This window comes from Pinus tabuliformis, chromosome J (assembly GCF_031772625.1).
Source record: "Pinus tabuliformis cultivar Carrire ecotype Pingquan chromosome J, CPIR1, whole genome shotgun sequence".
NCBI classification, from domain to species: domain Eukaryota; kingdom Viridiplantae; phylum Streptophyta; class Pinopsida; order Pinales; family Pinaceae; genus Pinus; species Pinus tabuliformis.
The window spans coordinates 962,398,849-962,419,475 of record NC_142295.1 but is presented as its reverse complement, the minus strand read 5'-3'; the positions used below and the strand labels follow the sequence as shown (position 1 = coordinate 962,419,475).

The following is a 20,627-nucleotide window of genomic DNA, read 5'->3' as shown; positions in this document are numbered from 1 at the left end:
AGTTGGGATTTGAAACGTTGGCATAAAAATGTTCATACTGTGGATTCTTCGGTAACTGATTCAAAAGATACAAACCACAGATCTCTTAAATCCAGAATCTTGTCCCTCTACGAAGGGGATGCTTGGAGTGAAATCCTTTTACTCAAAATATTTAGAGTGAGGATAGCAAGAAGAGCTGCGGATCTTCATTTTCTTAAAAATTGTCGGGACAATAATCTCATTCCTCCATTTGCACAAGTCAAGTATAGAATCATCATTCATAAGTCTTGATGATGGATCCCAGTTGGGATTTGAAACGTTGGCATAAAAATGTTCATACTGTGGATTCTCCGGTAACTGATTCAAAAGATACAAACCACAGATCTCTTAAATACAGAATCTTGTCCCTATACGGAGGGGATGCTTGGAGTGAAATCCTTTTACTCGAAAGATTTAGAGTGAGGATAGCAAGAAGAGCTGCGGATCTTCATTTTCTTAAAAACTGTCGGGACAATAATCTCATTCCTCCATTTGCACAAGTCAAGCATAGAATCATCATTCATAAGTCCTGATGATGGATCCCAGTTGGGATTTGAAACGTTGGCATAAAAATGTTCATACTGTGGATTCTCCGGTAACTGATTCAAAAGATACAAACCACAGATCTCTTAAATCCATAATCTTGTCCCTATATGGAGGGGATGCTTGGAGTGAAATCCTTTTACTCGAAAGATTTAGAGTGAGGATAGCAAGAAGAGCTGCGGATCTTCATTTTCTTAAAAACTGTCGGGACAATAATCTCATTCCTCCATTTGCACAAGTCAAGCATAGAATCATCATTCATAAGTCCTGATGATGGATCCTAGTTGGGATTTGAAACGTTGGCATAAAAATGTTCATATTGTGGATTCTCCGGTAACTGATTCAAAAGATACAAACCACAGATCTCTTAAATCCATAATCTTTTCCCTATACGGAGGGGATGCTTGGAGTGAAATCCTTTTACTCGAAAGATTTAGAGTGAGGATAGCAAGAAGAGCTGCGGATCTTCATTTTCTTAAAAAATGTCGGGACAATAATCTCATTCCTCCATTTGCACAAGTCAAGCATAGAATCATCATTCATAAGTCCTGATGATGGATCCCAGTTGGGATTTGAAACGTTGGCATAAAAATGTTCATACTGTGGATTCTTCGGTAACTGATTCAAAAGATACAAACCACAGATCTCTTAAATCCAGAATCTTGTCCCTATACGGAGGGGATGCTTGGAGTGAAATCCTTTTACTCGAAAGATTTAGAGTGAGGATAGCAAGAAGAGCTGCGGATCTTCATTTTCTTAAAAACTGTTGGGACAATAATCTCATTCCTCCATTTGCACAAGTCAAGCATAGAATCATCATTCATAAGTCCTGATGATGGATCCCAGTTGGGATTTGAAACGTTGGCATAAAAATGTTCATACTGTGGATTCTCCGATAACTGATTCAAAAGATACAAACCACAGATTTCTTAAATCCAGAATCTTGTCCCTATACGGAGGGGATGCTTGGAGTGAAATCCTTTTACTCGAAAGATTTAGAGTGAGGATAGCAAGAAGAGCTGCGGATCTTCATTTTCTTAAAAACTGTTGGGACAATAATCTCATTCCTCCATTTGCACAAGTCAAGCATAGAATCATCATTCATAAGTCCTGATGATGGATCCCAGTTGGAATTTGAAACGTTGGCATAAAAATGTTCATACTGTGAATTCTCCGGTAACTGATTCAAAAGATACAAACCACAGATCTCTTAAATCCAGAATCTTATCCCTATACGGAGGGGATGCTTGGAGTGAAATCCTTTTACTCGAAAGATTTAGAGTGAGGATAACAAGAAGAGCTGCGGATCTTCATTTTCTTAAAAACTGTCGGGACAATAATCTCATTCCTCCATTTGCACAAGTCAAGCATAGAATCATCATTCATAAGTCCTGATGATGGATCCCAGTTGGGATTTGAAACGTTGGCATAAAAATGTTCATACTGTGGATTTTCCGGTAACTGATTCAAAAGATACAAACCACAGATCTCTTAAATCCATAATCTTGTCCCTATACGGAGGGGATGCTTGGAGTGAAATCCTTTTACTTGAAAGATTTAGAGTGAGGATAGCAAGAAGAGCTGCGGATCTTCATTTTCTTAAAAACTATCGGGACAATAATCTCATTCCTCCATTTGCACAAGTCAAGCATAGAATCATCATTCATAAGTCCTGATGATGGATCCCAGTTGGGATTTGAAACGTTGGCATAAAAATGTTCATACTGTGGATTCTCCGGTAACTGATTCAAAAGATACAAACCACATATCTCTTAAATCCAGAATCTTGTCCCTATACGGAGGGGATGCTTGGAGTGAAATCCTTTTACTCGAAAGATTTAGAGTGAGGATAGCAAGAAGAGCTGCGGATCTTCATTTTCTTAAAAATTGTCGGGACAATAATCTCATTCCTCCATTTGCACAAGTCAAGCATAGAATCATCATTCATAAGTCTTGATGATGGATCCCAGTTGGGATTTGAAACGTTGGCATAAAAATGTTCATACTGTGGATTCTCCGGTAACTGATTCAAAAGATACAAACCACAGATCTCTTAAATCCAGAATCTTGTCCCTATATGGAGGGGATGCTTGGAGTGAAATCCTTTTACTCGAAAGATTTAGAGTGAGGATAGCAAGAAGAGCTGCGGATCTTCATTTTCTTAAAAACTGTCGGGACAATAATCTCATTCCTCCATTTGCACAAGTCAAGCATAGAATCATCATTCATAAGTCCTGATGATGGATCCTAGTTGGGATTTGAAACGTTGGCATAAAAATGTTCATACTGTGGATTCTCCGGTAACTGATTCAAAAAATAATTGAGCATCTTCTGAAACTCAATTTCAAACATTATGATCTTGATGATGCAACTTTGTTTGTCAAGAAGGTTGGAAAGTTGTATATCTTGTGGTATATGTATATGATCTTTTGATGACAGGGAACAATGAGAGCTACATTGCATCCATAAAGAAGGAATTGAGGAAAGGTTTCGAAATGACTGATTTGGGCTATGTTCATTACTATCTTGGTATTGAAGTAACTCAACATTCGAAGTCCATATTCCTTTCTCAAAAGAAGTACATTGGATATTTGTTGAATATGTTTGGCATGACTGAATGCAATCCTTTGACTACTCCAATGGAACAAAACTTAAAGCTCACATCCATTGAAGGAAAAGAATTTTAGGATGCAACAAAGTATAGACATCTTGTAGGAAGTCTCAACTACCTAACTATTACCAGACCAAACATTTTGTTTGTTGTTGGAATCCTCTCCAGGTTTATGCAAAAGCCTTGTGAGGGACATTGGTCTGCTGTAAAAAGAGTTCTAAAGTACTCGAAGGGAACTCAAGACTTTGGAATCAAGTATACACAGATGGGTGACTTCAGCTTGATTGGATACTCTGATTCAGACTTCGATGGAGACAAAGAAACTAGGGTATCTACTTCGGGTTATGCTATGAGTCTTGGATCAGGAGCTGTCTCCTGGAGATCATGCAAATAATCAGTTCCAGCAGATTCCACAACAGAGGCAGAATATGTGGCAGCAGCTGAGGCAACAAAAGAAATTGTGTGGCTCAGGAAAATTCTGGAATATTTGCAGGTAAAACAAGTACAATCAACTCCACTCATGATTGACAATACCTCAGCAATAAAGTTGGCCAAGAACCCAAAATTCCATGATCGAACGAAGCACATCAATACAAAATATCATCTCATTCGACATTATGTTGAGGCCAAAACAATCCATATTCACCATTGTTCCACTAATGAGCAGATTACAGACATCTTCACCAAAGCGCTTGGAAGAGAAAAGCTTGAAATATTCAGAACGATGCTTGGACTCACCAACATCCCTTCAGATTAGGGGGGGAATGTTGACACCTAATCATATGGATTGGGTGAACAACTGTAAATAGTGTAAATAAATAATAGAGAAAATGGAGAGTCATCGGGAGATGAACTAAACAGTCACTCTCGCTTGTATATAATAATGAACAACCTGAATGAATAATACTATTACATTTGAGAAGTTACCTCCTTGTCTGACAACTTTGACCCTCGACAACATTTGCAAGAATGTAAGGACAGACAAAATAGGGAAGGAGTTCAGAAGGAGTTGTTGGGTGCATGGTTTTATACACATGCTAATGACCTTTCCAAAAGCATGGCATGTAAAGAAAGAAACAAGGAGACAAACTTGAGATTGGATCGCCTAGATGATCAGTTTGTTAGCAACTTTTCCTTTTGAGACAACGACGAAAGGCTAACCGAGGCATTACAGGATGTAAAGCGAGTTCTGCTTACAAAAATCCAGCTAATGGAGGGATGCATAGATCAGAGCACTCTACAACATATATATGAGTCCGAATATCATGAGGCCGTAGGTGGACAGAGAACCAGACAAAGATGATCTTGAGGAATTACGACATCTAACATTCAATGATACTGAGGGGGAATGGGACATCAAGGATGGGCCTGTGATTGATGCTCCGCAACTACTCCCCTTGAAGTTGCATAAACATAACATCAAGACTGATGACAAGCCAAAGTTAGCCTCAATTGGAGATTATTGGGACGAGCAGGCTACAAGAGAGATATTTGATCTCTAGAAAGAATATAAATATTTGTTCCCCTCGTCTCTTGCATAACTAAAGGGGATTAAGAGGGAGTTAGGGGAGATGAAGATCATGCTTAAACTAGATGAAAAACCAGTAAAGCATCGACCATACCAAATGACCTCGAGAGTTAAGGAGAAAGTGAAAAAGGTGATAGATAAGATGTTAGCAGCAAGGCTTATATTCTCGATTGATGAAGTAGAGTGGGTAAGTCCAATCATTATACATAATAAGAAAGATGCTACAAAAATAAGGGTTTTTGTGGACTACCACATTCTAAGCAATGCCTATGTTCATGATCCTTTTCTCACTCCATTCAATGATGAAGTTTTAGACAATGTGGCAGGGAATGAAGCCTATTCTTTTACAAACAGATTCTCCGGTTATCACCAAGTCAGGATCACAGAGGAGGATAAGAATAAAACCATGTTTACCATGGAATGGGGGTCCTATGCATATCATGTTATGTCGTTCGGACTCAAGAATGCACCCACAGTGTTCTCAAGGATTGTGATTGTTGCTTTTAGAGATTATATCCACAAGTTCTTAGAAGTTTATATGGATGATTGGACAATTTATAGTTTGTTGAAGAAACACTCCAATTTTCTTAGAATCATGTTTGATCAATGTAGACAGCTGCAAATCTCATTAAACTTGAAGAAGTGCATATTTGTGGTCCCCTTCGGCACGCTCTTGGGCCATATATTATGCAAGGAAGGAGTGTGTGTAGACCTCGCTAAGGTTGCGACAATCGTGAACATGGATCCACCCACAAGTGTAAAACAACTTAGATCCACCTTGGGCCACACATGGTACTACAGGAGGTTCATCCACAACTATGCCTCGATTACTGCACCAATGGAGAAGTTGTTAAAGAACGCTGAATGGTTCACATGGTCAGAAGAATGTGATGCTACACTTAATATATTGAAAGAGAAATTGGCAAGTGCACCAATCCTAGTTTATCCATATTGGAACAAATAATTTCATGTTCACATTGACACCTTAGGTATTGCATTAGCAACCATCTTAGCTCAACCCGGGGTGAGAAACTTTCGATCACCCCATTTACTTTGCTAGAATAAAGTTATCTATGGCAAAGAAAAACTATACCACAACTGAGCGCGAGGCACTTGTGATGGTATATTCGCTTCAAAAGTTACGACATTACTTGCTAGGATGTCCTTTCAAGTTTTTCACTGATCATTTTGCTTTGAAATATTTAGTGAACAAACTCGTACTTGAAGGTAGGATTTGCAGATGGCTTTTGGTATTCCAAGATATCACATTTGAATTAATTGTTAAGCTTGACCGAATGAATGTGGGGCCTGATCACCTCTCGCAACTAGAGTTAACTGAAAGTGGAGAATCCCTTGATGATCGACTACCAGATGTCGATCTATTTCGAATTAAAGCGGTACCAGATTAGTTGGAGGATATAACAACATTTATAGCTACATTTAAATGTCTAGAGGAATACACAACGACACAATGGAGGAATATGGTTGTCTAGGCTGCAAATTATCATTTCATTGCGGGACAACTGTACAAATTGGGCCTTGATCAAGTGTTGCGTAGATGTGTCCTCAACCATGAGAGACAATATGTATTATGGGAGTGTCATTCAGGGGTTGCAGGAGGCCATGTTGGGGGAAAGGCCACCATAAGGAAAGTACTGCAGGTAGGGCTCTGGTGGCCCACAACTTTTAGGGATGTGAAGGAATGTGCCAGAAGGTGACACATTTACCAAGGGGTTGGGAGACCATTAGACCAAGATGAACTACCCTTGCAACCAGTACGCGTACTACAAATCTTTGAGAAATGGGAATTTTTACTTTATAGGACCTATCAATTCACCGATATGCCACTCCCAAGCCAATTACATCATCACCGCCATAGAGTACCTTACTAGATGGGCGGAGGTTGCACCAGTTAAGGACTGTACTATGGATACTACCGCCATATTTATTTTTGAGAACATCATCTCCAGATTTGGGGGCCACAGAGTCTGACTAGTGATCAAGGGACCAATTTCATAAATGACGCAATTGCCTCATTACTTCAGAACTTCATGATACAACACCATAGGAGCAGTCTGTATCACCCTCAAGCAAATGACACGATGGAGGCTTTCAATAAGATATTAGAAAGGGGCCTGACTAAGATATTCTCAGCCAACAGGGATGATTGGGATGAGCGGGTGCCAACAACTCTGTGGGCCTATCACACAACTGTTAAACACTTACACAAGCATACACCTTTCCAACTAGTATATGGACGAGAGGCTGTGGTACATGCTGAATTCGCTATTCCCAGTATTTTCATTGCACATGACACTCATATAAAGAAGGGAGATTAAATTATGAAGAGGTTGGAGGAACTTTAGAATTGGATGAGGCTAGGTTCATGGCAAATTTCCATCAAACAGTCGAAAAGCAGAGGCAAAAGGCATGGCATGACAGGCACATTAAGCATAAATCATTCACAGTAGGAGGACATGTTCTGCTATATGATAGAAAATTCTTGAAGTTTCAAGGGAAGATACAGATGCATTGGTTAGGGCATTTTGTTGTTGTGGAAGTGAAGGAACCGGGTGCAATTGAGCTTGCTCAACTAGATGGTGTTCTACTGCCAGGATGGGTGAATGGTGCACGCCTGAAACCTTCCAAGGATCAAACAATTCCACTCCAAATTAATGCATCTCCGAAAGGAGATCATAGGTAGGAATAGGTAGCACCAGTTACTTCTTTGTCATGTATTATTCCTGTCTGTTATTTCAATTGAAATTATTCTAAAATAAATCTCCCGCCAAGTCTCTTCTAGTTGTAGAGATACTTTCACCCCATCGCAACTGCATGTGGTCGGAGCACGTGTTAAGTGTCATTTCCGTAATAATTAGGCAATAATTTCTAGTGTCATCTCGAATTTATGTTAAATATTTCCCATAATACCCATAATCAATTCCTAAGTGTCTCCCATCATGATACCATAATTACCCATCAACTCCACCTTTCCTTTTTTAGTTTTGCGTCTTTCGAGTCAAGTCCAGCTTAGTCAATGACAGTGTTAACACAATTGAGAACACAAAAGGAAAGTTACCATAGTAATTAGTTAGGAGGTCTAGTCAGAAACTTCATATTGAGCTTTACTACTTAATCTGAATGGCAATGCCGAGTTCTTCAGAGTTTGAAGCCAAGATGGTAGAATTTCTAAGTTTGTAGTTTGTGATGAGCCCCAGAAATGGGTAACTATATGGGCTCAGTTTGCCTATTATTCTGATTTAATCCACCATTCTCGATAGTTTTATGCATGCTTTTGAATATATTTATGTTAATTGAGTGAATGGGAATAGTCACTTTACCACAAAGTCTAATACGTGCTTATTGCAGATTTTTGGACATTTTTGGACCAAGATCAAGCATTTATGAGCAGATTGGCAGCCAAATTCGAAGAAACAAGGCTGAGGATTTATAGGATGGGTGTCTCCTACACTAAATGACCCCTTCCTCGAGTTCTCCACCAACAGCTCGGAGTTCAACAACCCACCAAAGATGATTTCAAGGGGCAGCCGAGCAGGTCTAGTGAAGTGGCTGTTATCTGCAGTTTTGGGCAGCCAAGCTCCTAAAGTTAAGGAGGACTGTTGGGAGTCCTCATTTGCATAAATAGGAAGGCTTCAAGCCTTATTAGTTTAGCCATTTGATAGTCTATTTTCACACTTTAGTGCAGCTCTGTAATCAACACATTTTCGAGCTTCTTCTTGCAGACAGTTTTGTGATGTAACTATTTTTTTTTTTATCAATGAAGATGAATCCAGCTTTGAACCAACTCTGAGCTTTCTTAGGAGGCTGTAGCTCTTGGGGTTGGGCCCAACCCAAGTGCCCAATACCTCCTTTCTGTACTTTTATGTGTTCTTATTACATTCATAGAATAATTTCTATTATTTAGGTTAAATCTTGCTTTGTTACTTAGGTTGTTTTTGATGATTAAGATAATTGTTCATGCTTCAGGTTGATTTGATAGTTTGATAACATAAAAGATCCACAAAAAGGCTACCAAGCAGTCCTTGATCTCCTTTCTCCCTCCTTGGGACCATGAATTGAGACCAAGGCACACTTGCTGCCACAAAAACATTGTTTTTGCCTTCCAATGCAATTGCTAGTGTTAGGTTTCGAGTTGGAGAAGTTGATATCAGTTGTGATTTCATGTTTAGATCTGTTCTTTCTCAGTTTCCATACCTTTCTTGCATAACTTCCTGTTTATAAAGTTCTATACATCACTCTTCCGGTTTTTTAGGTCAGAATTAGGTTAAAATAGATAAATCTCTGTTTTTTTAGTCTTTTCTTGGATCAATTTTGGAAAGAAGTGTGCAGAACACCTGTAAGACACTCCAACCTACCCTTCCTCCATCATACAACCTGCTCCAGTCTCTCTCTCAAGATTTCCTTCACCAATTCGCCATACTTTCCCAACTTGCCTTAATTTCTACATTTTTGTGCAACATTGCTTTCTTCATCTTTGAAAAAATCCAACCATCTTCATCACTCCTGAGCTTCATTTACCAGGTCTTAGACCCCTTATCATCTCTATCCATCCTTAATTTCCACTTTCCCACCGTTTTTCCACCATCAACCCTCTAAAAACCACTTTCGGCCTGTTCCTGTAGAATTTCCTATAGATCCCTTGCAGCGTCCTGTAGAAGTTCACGCGAGCGATTTTTGGAGATCTGAGCACAGTGAAAATATCCAGAAGGGTGCTAGGAACCCTTAGGTCCTCTCCACACCTTCCCAACCTCCTGCAAACGCCCACTCCATTTCCTTTCGCCAATAAACCTCTGCACAATAAAAAATAGTTAAAACACATGCATAATAATTCTGCATAAAATTGCTCAAAAATACAAAAAGATGATTTTTCCATATTTTCCTTCAGAAGTAGCTTAAACACATGCATTTTACCTTTTCAATAGTCAATGGCATCCATTTTAGTAGCTTACATCTCTTTTCTTGCACAAGTAGGGTTAATCGGTAAAACTAGGGTTTGCTAGGGTTTGTGTTTCCTTTTAGCTTTCATCTTCTTTCTGCAAGTAGACTAGCCTCTTTTGAGTTAGCTTTCATCCATCACAGTTAAAAGCTTCTTCTAAGAACTCATAGAAGTTGGCTTAAGCTCCTAGCGAACTTGTGCCAGCTGATCAAGTGATAGCCTGCAGTAAGAGCTAGTACTTGTGCATATAACACCATCGCTTCCAAGTTTGTTACGAACTATCGAGTTGATAAAAGTAAAGTAGGGAGTCCCAGGAGTTGCAGCATCATTGCTGCAATACTGGTACGCGCCTAGCGAACTTGTGCCAGCTGATCAAGTGACAGCCTGTAGTAAGAGCTAGTACTTGTGCATATAGCACCATCGCTTCCAAGTTTGTTACGAACTACCGGGTTGATAAAAGTAAAGTAGGGAGTCCTAGGAGTTGCAGCATCATTGCTGCAATACTGGAGCTCACCATATTTTTGGCACCGTTGCCAGGGAAGCGTCAGAATATTTTTTGATTACTGCTTTTCTTCTATTTTCTACTACAACCTTCTGTTAAAGTAGTTTATTCCAACAAAAGTAGAATAGTTGTTTCATTTCAATTCTGCAAAAGTAAATTAGAACATTTCTTGATTTCATTTCAATTCCGCAATTTCATTTCAGCAAGAGTAGAGTAGCATTTCCTTCTTTCATTTCAATTCCGCAATTTCATTTCAACAAGCGTAGATTAGCATTCCCTGCTTTCATTTAAATTTTTCAATTTCATTTCAGTAAAATATATTAGTCATTTCTTGCTTTCATTTCAATTCTGCATTTTCATTTCAGAAAGATAGACTTTTAGTTAGTTGCAGTTCAATCTATTTCAGTTTTTGCAGGTACAAGCAGAAAAAAAAGAAACAAAAATCACCCAAAAAAAAGAGATTTCCTTTCATGCCTCGTAGGAACAAAGACAATTTAGGAAAATTCCTACCCAACACCCCCACCACATCACTAAGTCACCCTTCTCTCTTCTTTGGTGGCAGTGATCCAGAAGAACCTATAGGTGAACCTCCAGAGATATACGAAGATCCTATAACAGAAGAAGAGTAAGAAACCATTCCTCCTGAGACCATGGCTAAAAACAGAAATGGTAGAGGAAATGGGGAGAGAGTAGTAGGTGCCTTTCCCATCCGAGAGACCAATGGGGACACAAAAATGAAAAACATAAGTCCCTCAGCCTTACCTCACTTCCATGGATTGACCACTGAAGACCCCGATACCTTCTTGTTTAAGTTTGTTGTCCTTTGTTGAACTTATGACTATGCAGAAGATGAGCAAAAGTTAAAACTCTTTCCTTCTACCCTCAAGGATGTAGCACTACGCTAGTTCATGGGGCTGCCTGGAAACAGTATCACAACTTGGGCTCAGATGCAGCAAGCCTTTAACAACAAATACCGGGACTACTGTAGGTCAAAGGATACAAAAGAAGAAATCTTTCGAATGACCATGGGAAGTGATGAATCTTTAGAAGACTATGAAGAGAGGTTTCAACTCAGTTATAAAAGGGCAAGGTGCACACTTGACCTCGAATCTCTGAAGTTGGTTCTGCTTAGAGGAGTCCATGAATACCTTCTAAATACCCTCCATTTGCTGGCCGGGGGAGACATCTACCAGCTACCTTATGATGACATAAAGATTGTGTTCAGAAACCATTCTAGGGCAGCCAGAAAGAGAGGTAGGGGAAGTCAACTCTTAGCCAGTACCCCCTTATCTAGTTCATTCCTTAAAAACGAGTTTGCAAATCAGATGGAAGATTTCAAAAGTGAGATGAGACAGACCATTTCCATGCAAATGGATACCTTGCGAATCCAAAAGAAGCAAGAGGAAGCCGAGAGGGCTTTGGCCATCTTTTGTCTCAGGTGCACTAACAAGCATCCTAGGAACAAATGTCCATTGCACTCTGTAGAAGTGTGTTTTGTCTGTAAAAAAGACCATCCTACAAATCAGTGCCCTTCCTTGCCCGGATATAAAGCTATGTACTAAGGGGTTGAAGGAGCCACTGAACCACTCTACTTCATGAACCAAAGAAGGCCACATGGACTCAGACCTTACCAGCATGGAATGCAAGGGACATCACAGACTTATTACAACCCCATTCAAGCCACTTCCATGCCTTCTTGGGGTCCCCATGCTCATCCTTCCTGGTCCACACCCCCTCCTTGGTCATATCCTCCTCAATACCATACTCAACCAGCTGCTCACTCGTTTCATTCTCACACTCAACCACAACCTCAATGGAATGCACCTCATCAGGGGTGGAGGCCCCAATACAACTCTCCTCCTGCTCTTTTGCCTCCACCACCTACTCAACCACAACCATTACCTCCTACTCCTCCAAGACAACCCTAGATACCTGCTCAACCGAACCCGAACCCCAATAACAGACAGGCCCAATAGTTATATATTGGAGAAACAACATTCCCTACCTATGCTGTGGAGATTCAGTAGAACAACCTATGATATGGGAAGGTCCTCCCAGATAGCCAACCTCCTCCTAAGGAGGATGAGGAAGAAAAACAGGAAAGTGAACCCAAAGCCATTCCACCCTTTCCTAAGAGACTAACTGGAACCACGCAACCAAACCTAGAAGAAACTGAACTTCTGGGAGAACTTAAACAATTATGTGTGAAAATACCACTTCTTTAGGCCATAAAAGATGTACCAATCTATAATAAGTTGATCAAAAAGAAGTGTTTCAGGCACCCAGGAAGGTGCAAGAGAGATGCCCCAACTATCAATGTCATAGGACAACTGTCTGACTTGATGTTGGGACAGGTAATCTGTCCAAAATATCTAGACCCTGGGAGTCCTGTAGTCGATGTCCACATCAATGGCACCATAATCCAACACACTTTGATTGATCTAGGGGTTGCCATTAACGTAATGACTAGGGACACTATGCTCAAACTCAACCTTCAAAGTTCCCTAAGAAAGACCTCAACAATATTGCAATTGGCAGACCGCTCCACTGTGACTCCTGAGGGGATTGTGGAAGATGTCATGGTCTCCATTGATTTTTGGGAGTACCCTGCTAACTTCTTGGTCCTTCAGCCAAAGGAAAAACTCACTGGGTATCCCCTCATCTTGGGAAGGCCTTGGTTAGCTACTACAGATGCTTACATCAGTTGTCGAGCTGGGAGCATGACCATCAAGAATGGGCATATGTCCAAATAGCTAGTCCTATATCCTCCTACCCAACCTCTGCTAGAACATGACTTACCTCTCTGGTTGGAGGAGGAAGATGAGGATGAAGTCTACTCCGCACCATTGTGCACAGTGGAAGCCACCAGGGGAGTCCTCAAACCTAGGATGATCTTATTGAGAATTTGATTCAAAATCCACCCCCCAGTGTGTTGCCATTAGAAGAGTTGGTGGAAGAAACCCAAGCCAGTGCTTTAGTTGATCTCTATGTGGTTGATCCGACCTCTCTTTGAGTTAAGAATGTAGAATTTGGCCATGAAAGAACCTTGAAGATCAACTCATCCCTATCCACCTCTCAGGAGAAAGAGCTGTGTAGCTTATTGAATAGCCATTTGGATGTTTTTGCTTGGAGCTACAAAGAGATGAAAGGAGTCCACCCTTCAGTCTGTACCCATCACATTTACATTAAAGAGGATTGTAAACTAGTCCAGCAGCCTCAACAGAGGATGAATCCAGCCCTTAAGGACATTGTCAAAGAAGAACTGCAAAAGTTGCTGGATGCAGGATTCATCTACCCCATCTCTGACAGTAAGTGGGTTTCTCCTTTGGTGCTTGTCCCCAAGAAAAACGAGAAGTGGAGAATCTGTGTAGATTATCGAGAACTTAACAAAGCCAACAAGAAGGACCATTTCCCTTTTCCTTTCATAGATCAAGTGTTGGATGGCCTGGCAGGGAAGAAGTTCTTTTCCTTCCTAGATGGGTTTAGCAGGTACAACCATATCCAAATAAACTCAGAAGACCAAGATAAGACCACTTTCACTTGTTCATAGGGTAACTTTGCCTACAGGGTCCTTCCCTTTGGGTTATGCAATGCTCCTGCCACTTTCCAGAGAGCAGTACTGAGTATATTCGCTGAGCTGGTTCATGATTCAGTGGAAATCTATATGGATGACTTTACCCCTTATGGTTCTAACTTCCAAGGAGCTTTGACTAACCTGAAGAAAGTTTTAGCCAAGTGTATTGAAATGAACATGTCCCTCAGTCCTGATAAATGTGAATTCCTAATGACTAAAGGGACCGTGCTAGGTCATACAATTTCTCAGAAAGGTTTATAGGTGGATCCAAACAAGATTGCTATCATCTAAAGGGTCCCACTTCCTCAAAAGGTAAAAGATGTTCGAAGTTTTCTAGGCTTAGTAGGATACTATAGAAGATTCATTAAATATTTTAGCAAGCTAGACTCTCCATTGTTTGGTCTTTTGGGAAAAGATGTTGAGTTGACATGGACTGACAACTGTTAAGAGGCTCTGGATGCTTTGAAAGGTAAGCTGATAACTGCCCCAATCTTGAGAGGTCCAAACTGGGCCCTACCTTTCCACATCCACACAGATGCCTCAAACAAAGCTATAGGAGCAACCTTAGGACAAGTTGAAGAGAAGCTACTGTATGCCATATATTGTGTTAGTAAAAACATGTCCAAGGCAGAGTTAAACTACACTGTAACTGAGAAAGAGCTCCTGGCTGTAGTCCATTCCCTAAAAAAGTTCAGACACTACATCACTGGCTATCAAACATTTGTGCATACTGATCATGCTGCAATTAGGTAATTGATGAATAAACCTGATGTAAACGCTCGTATCATTAGATGGTTACTTTTATTGTAGCAATTTGATTTGACCATTGTTGATAAGCCAGGTAAGGAAAATGTTGTTGCTGATTTTCTGTCTAGACTAGATTTGCTTGTATATGAAGAAGGGATGGTGGATGATCAAATGCCAGATGAACACCTGTTTGCTATTTCAGTACTCTCTCCATGGTTTGCTGATATAGCAAATTATTTGGTTTCAGCACAGTTTCCGCCATACCTGTCCTCAAAAGAGAAGAGCAAGATCGTGAGGAAAAGTGCCCCATTCACTTGGATTGGGGGCAATCTTTTTAAACTTGGCCCAGATCATATTTTGAGGCGATGTGTCAGGGAGGAGGAAGTTTTTGACATCCTCCTAACCTATCATGATGGGCCCTGTGGGGGCCACTTTGCAGCAAAGAGAACCGCCTTCAAAATTCTGCAGGCAGGGTACTATTGGCCCACTCTTCATCAAGATGTTAGGAGATACATCAACCAATGTGACAGATGTCAAAGGATGGGGAAACCTACTCCAAAGGATGAGATGCCCTTGCAGTGTCAAGTGACTTTCGAGCCATTTGAGAAGTGGGGCATGGACTTTATGGGTGTTATCAACCCTCCTTCAAAACATAAGTCCTACATCATTGTGTGCACGGATTACCTGACAAAGTGGGTGGAAACAAAGGCAATCAAAGCAACAAAAGAAGAAAAAGTAGCTGATTTTTTGAGGGAAAATATCTTCTACAAGTTTGGCTACCCAAGAGAATTAGTCACAGATCAAGGAAGTCAGTTTACCTATAACCTGATTGAATACCTGCTCACTCATCACAATATTAAGCATAGAACTTCCACCCCCTATTCATCTGCAAGCAAATGGACAGGTGGAAGTTACTAACAGAGCTTTGGAAGGGATTTTGACTAAGGTAGTGAGCAGCAACAAAAAAGATTGGGCAGATTGCTTGGTTGAGGCCACCTGGGCCTATAACACTACTTGGAAAACTACAATAGGTTTCACACCCTATGAACTGGTCTACGGGAAGAAGGCTTTGCTTTCCATAGAATTTGAATATAACACATTGAGGTTGGCAGCTCAGCTGGACCTAGATATTTGCCATGCACATCAGGAAAGATTGCTCCAGTTTGATGGATTAGATGAACAGAGAATGCAGGCCCTTCTCCACTTAGAGGTAGTCCAACTTCAAAGAAAGATATGGCATGACCGACACCTCAAAGAAAAGCAATTTCAGCCAGGAGATTGGGCACTGCTATATGATTCAAGATACAAGGATTTCAAGGGCAAGCTAAGGACAAGATGGTTGGGACCATATACAGTGGAAACATGCAATGACAATGGTTTAGTCCTTATTCGGACCATTGATGAAGAAGCCATCCCCATGCTCGTCAATGGGCATAGATTGAATATCTACAAGAAGCCCCTTTCCAAGCAAGAGTTCATTGAGACTCTTGGTAAATCAGTATTGGTAGTGGAGCAAGTCCCTGTCTCCACTCCACCTACACCATGAGCAAAAAAAAAGAATAAAAGATCCTTGGGTGAAAACCTCTTGGAGGCGCCTAGGGCAGACAGTGAGGGTGAAAACCTCCTGGAGGCACCCCAGCTATCTCATACTAAAAAAAAGGAAAAAAAAAGAAAAAGAAAAAGAAGGAAAAAATAAAAAATAAACCTAATTTCTTTTGAATAAATTGCAGGTTGCAAGAAGGTCATTGCAGGTTTTAGGAGGATCGCACAAGACAAAGACAGAGGACATGACCAGGCTGCATGCATCCCTCACAGTCCATTCCTCCATCACCGTTACCCTTCCCCAAGATTTGGTCTCATTTGGTCTGAAATTTCACATCCTACAGGAAACTCTGTATCTTCTATAGGAGGATCCTGTAGAAACTACAGAAAAGCCAAAATTGATCTCAGAAGAGGACCCGAGGGTTGGAAATCTGTCTATGAGGCCTATGAACCTCCCTGCCTCCATCCATCACCCTATGTCACCTTTTCCATCTCTGTACACCTTCATTACACTCGTTTTTATGTCCCTGCACAGTCACACACAGAAATTCTGTTTCCTTCATGCTGCAAACAAAAAATTTAATGACAAATCAAAGCAGCAGCCTTTTCACTCACCATACCTGATACCTTCCATCTATGATTCCTTGTCAGCCAAGACCCCTGTCAGCAGTTGTAGCCCTACTAATATATTAGCTTGAATTTCAGAAGGAGAAGCAACTACAGGAAATCCTATAGGATTCCTGTAGCAGTTGATCCCTCTGAAAAACATACTCCAGAGATAGGGACAACAAAGTAGGGCATATGAAACATGCAACGAGCTCTGTTTGAACATGAGAACATCAGCAAAAGCCCGAGGCCGAGCATGCAGAGCGCAAGCAGCAACAACAATGAAGAAATGGGTTCCAAAATCTGAAATATGCATAACACGGCTGCGACTGAGCAGGTAAGTGCCTAAACCTATTCCTCAATTACATGAATCATATTTCAAGGCTGCATGACTATGGGAATGGTTCCGATTGAATGGAATCGGTGGCCAGTTAACTGGCCACCCTCGTTTAGTTACACATCCTCGTGGAATTCAAACAAGCCCTGTCAAATTCAAAACTACCGATCAGATACACAGCCAACACGTGTGGTATGTCCATTCAGGAAGAAACATTCGGGACTGGTAGTGGTGGCGACAAATAACGAGAGTAAGGGAGGTGATGACCAACGGTCCGGATGGGGATAATGTACCCATCCGGCCACCTCATCTCCTCACCACGAATCACGCCAGCAGTTAAAAGACAGCTCAGTTGAAACATTCACCACCCTTTGTTCATTTTGCATTCACGACGTTCTCGACTGGAGTATGCACCTACCACTTCCAGAGCAGCTAACCAGTCGTCCTCTACCAGTTTTCTGCCTGTTTTTTAAAAATCTCCCGCCTATCAGGCTCTACAGGAGCACAGTTTCATTCTACAGGAACCGAGAGATTTCTACAGGAAGGTTTCTACAGGAAAGGCAGAGAACAGCTATGTAGAAAGAAAACCCGGGATTTTCGTCGAAATTCAAGCTCAAAACGAGGTAGGCTCAGGAAAACTTCTCTGCACATGATTTGTTTGAGTAAGATGGTGAATTAAACACAACATTAGATTGAAAAAAGAGAGTGAACGTCTGGATGCACATTGAAAAAAATGAAAGGCTGCCTGCATATTTCCCTGAGTCTACACAGTTTCTTCTTTTTCTTTGCATCCGAAATCTCCTCATCCTTTTTCAAATTCTCCTGTAAGGAAGATACATGCAACAGTAGAGGCCAGCCTGTGTGAGAAAAAAAAATGAATTTGAATATCTATATACTTGCTGAGAAAAGAACATGTGTCCTTATCCTTTGTTCTGTAAAAAAAAATAAAATCTTTTCAAAAACAGAAAGTCAAATTCAGGGTGACAACAGTTTAAAACAGGGGAATTATTGCCATTTGATGTTGTAAGGAAGCACACGGGAAATTCCTTCTTTGATCTAAGAAAAAGACATAATTCAGCTATCTTTTGTTTTAGTGTTGACCGTTTTTGCCACCTGAGCATTTTCTTTTCTGGTTAAAACACAAAAAGAAGCACTCAACACCATGCCAGGAGGGTTCATGAGAAAAGAACCTTTAAACTCTAGCAAATTGTATGAGCACCCTAAGGTGGTGGACCTCTTCACCAGGGAAAACTGGATATCCTTCTTCAACAGAATTCAGAGTTATGATGAGGAGGTGACTGAAGAGTTTTTGATGTCCCTAAGACCACATTCGAAAACACATGCCATAGTTAGTTTTAGGGGTTTGACCTTAGAACTTACACCTGATTTCATTTGTAGAATTACCGGTCTCCCACAGGGGCTCCCTTGGAGCAAAGAGGAGAAATCATTGGGACAAGTTGCTAAGAAGGAATTTTTTTTGCCTGAGGAGCATCCTGTAGAAGATAAAAACGGGGTCAGAAGGACAAGCTTGCCTCCTCTCTGGAGTGAAGTCAGTGACCAAAAAATGAAGTATATCACATGTGAAGGGAGGTTCAACATCATTTATGGTTATCATTTCAGGTTGTTACATGAATTGAGGTATGGGATGGACTTGCCTCCAGCTAGAAAACTGAGCATCCCATATTTCCTCCTTCAGTCTTTAATTGAATGTGGTACAAAGCTAAATGCAGGGGTCCTAGATCAATTGGCCCACCATGGGCTCATCAAACTGTTGGTGGAAGATGCCTTACACACCTATACTATCCCCATAGCTTGGGAAATCTTCAGAAATATATCCAGGGATGATGACATCAAAACTTTGACTGAGGACGTTAGCCCATCCAACAATGATGAGGAGGAGCAAACTGAAGAAATTGAGAAGAACAATGATGAGGGAGCACAAGACATTCAAGCAGAGGGCAAAACAGAGGAAGAACAGGAGGAAAAAGAGGAATTTGACAAGACTACTGAGCCTAAGGCAGAAAAGGAGACAACATAAAAAATAGAGAAGGGAAAAAGGACAAAGGTTGGGAAGAAAAAGGCCAAGAAAGCCCAAAAGAAGACTACCACAACCAAGGCAGGGACCCAACAAGAGAAAGAAAAGACACACCCTGAGATATCAGTGACACAAGCAGAAACAGTGGGCATAGAGATTTCTATAGGAAGTGAAGGAAAAGAACAGCAGAAAGAAACATCCCCTGAAATGTTGGCAAGGGAAGCAGCAGCTGTGCTTGCTGCATTAAGCACACCTACAAAACAAAAAGGAAAAATAAAAAGGCAAACCTCCATGTATTTTAAAGCCAGAAGAAGCACAAGGATCAAAGTGGGCAAACCCCAGCCACCATCAAAGGAACCAATTGTCATTGAGGACACACCCACTAAAAAGAAGGAAGAGTCTCCTTCCAAGATATCTATCACCTATGAAAGAGGAAGCCCAAAAACCTCCACATGGAAAGAGAGAATTAAGTTGATGGACTCAAAGGCAGTTCTACAGGAAGCTGAAACATCTCTACAGGAAACTCTAGCCAAGTTAAAAGAGACTGAGAAATTGGAGGAGAAGGTAGCCAAACAGTCACAGGGGGAGAGCAAGGCCAAAGAAATACCTGAACCAACCCCTCAACCTAATTTGGGCTCATATTACAATCTATTAGAGGGTGGGAAAATCATCCCACAGAAATTTGTTGTACCTTTATTCTTCGAATTAGAAAAAGAGAGGGTCAGAACCCACACATGGATGCAAATCACCAAATCTAAAGGAGTTGAGGACATAGGCCACATGGAGGACAAGCTAAAGGAATTAAGAGGGGAGTTGGCCATGGTGAGGCACATAGAAAGTAGTAAAAGAGCCCAGCTACAGGAGGAGAATGAACTGCTGAAAAAGCAGTTGCAACTACAAGAAGTTCATAAGGGAGATAGGCTGTCCATTTTGGGAGGGCAGCAACAACAAGAAGGTCCTCTAACAGACAAGGAAACAACCAAGAAATAGCAGAAAGAGGGAGAGCCACAAGCTGATGTTGAGATGCTAATGAAATTGCTGCAAGAAAAGGAGTCTCAGGCAGCAGAAGAAGTGCAGGTTTTAAAACAGTAGTTGCAAGAAAAAGAAGCCCAAATGGCCTGCATGGCCAGCTGGGCAATATAAGCCTTACAATGTAGGCAACCTGCTAAATCCTATGCCTTATATCTTAAAGACCAATGGCTACAATTTCAAATTAAAATGTTGGCCCAAAGGGGCACCACCCCATTCCAAAATTATAATCAGTTTATGCATTTGTGTGACAGTAGCTCAGCTGAAGATAAGGCCAAGTTAGTAGAATTCTATTTACACAACTTGGCACTTCCTAACATGAATCTATGGGACCCAAACACTGCATTAGAAGATCTGCAACTCATGGCCATGGCTTCTTGGTTAAGCCATGAGGAAAAGAGGGCAGTAGAGATTCAAAAGATTATGGCCAGGGAGTTAAGTGAGCCACTCATGATAAGGGCAGAACCAGAAGATCCCTCAACTCTTATATATTCCCATCGGCACCTTGTAGACAACCCTCACATTGCACTTGACTATGTTGAAAGGCAAGCTCAGGCCATTGCTCACTTTGAAGATATGGAAAGACTGTTTGGTGATA

The 20,627-nt window shown here is 40.9% G+C and overlaps 1 protein-coding gene across 1 annotated transcript; it reads left to right on the top strand.

Moving 5' to 3' along the window:
* The first annotated feature begins 7,086 nt into the window (after nt 1-7,086).
* On the top strand, nt 7,087-7,404 carry LOC149230026 (uncharacterized). Its single transcript, XM_089381183.1, has one exon. The coding sequence runs from the start codon at nt 7,087-7,089 to the stop codon at nt 7,402-7,404; it is 318 nt and encodes a 105-aa protein (XP_089237309.1).
* Nucleotides 7,405-20,627: the final 13,223 nt, after the last annotated feature.

What these genes read in the sequence shown, in the direction of transcription:
- LOC149230026 (XM_089381183.1), top strand. Translation starts at nt 7,087, where the DNA reads ATGGCAAATTTCCATCAAACAGTCGAAAAGCAGAGGCAAAAGGCATGG.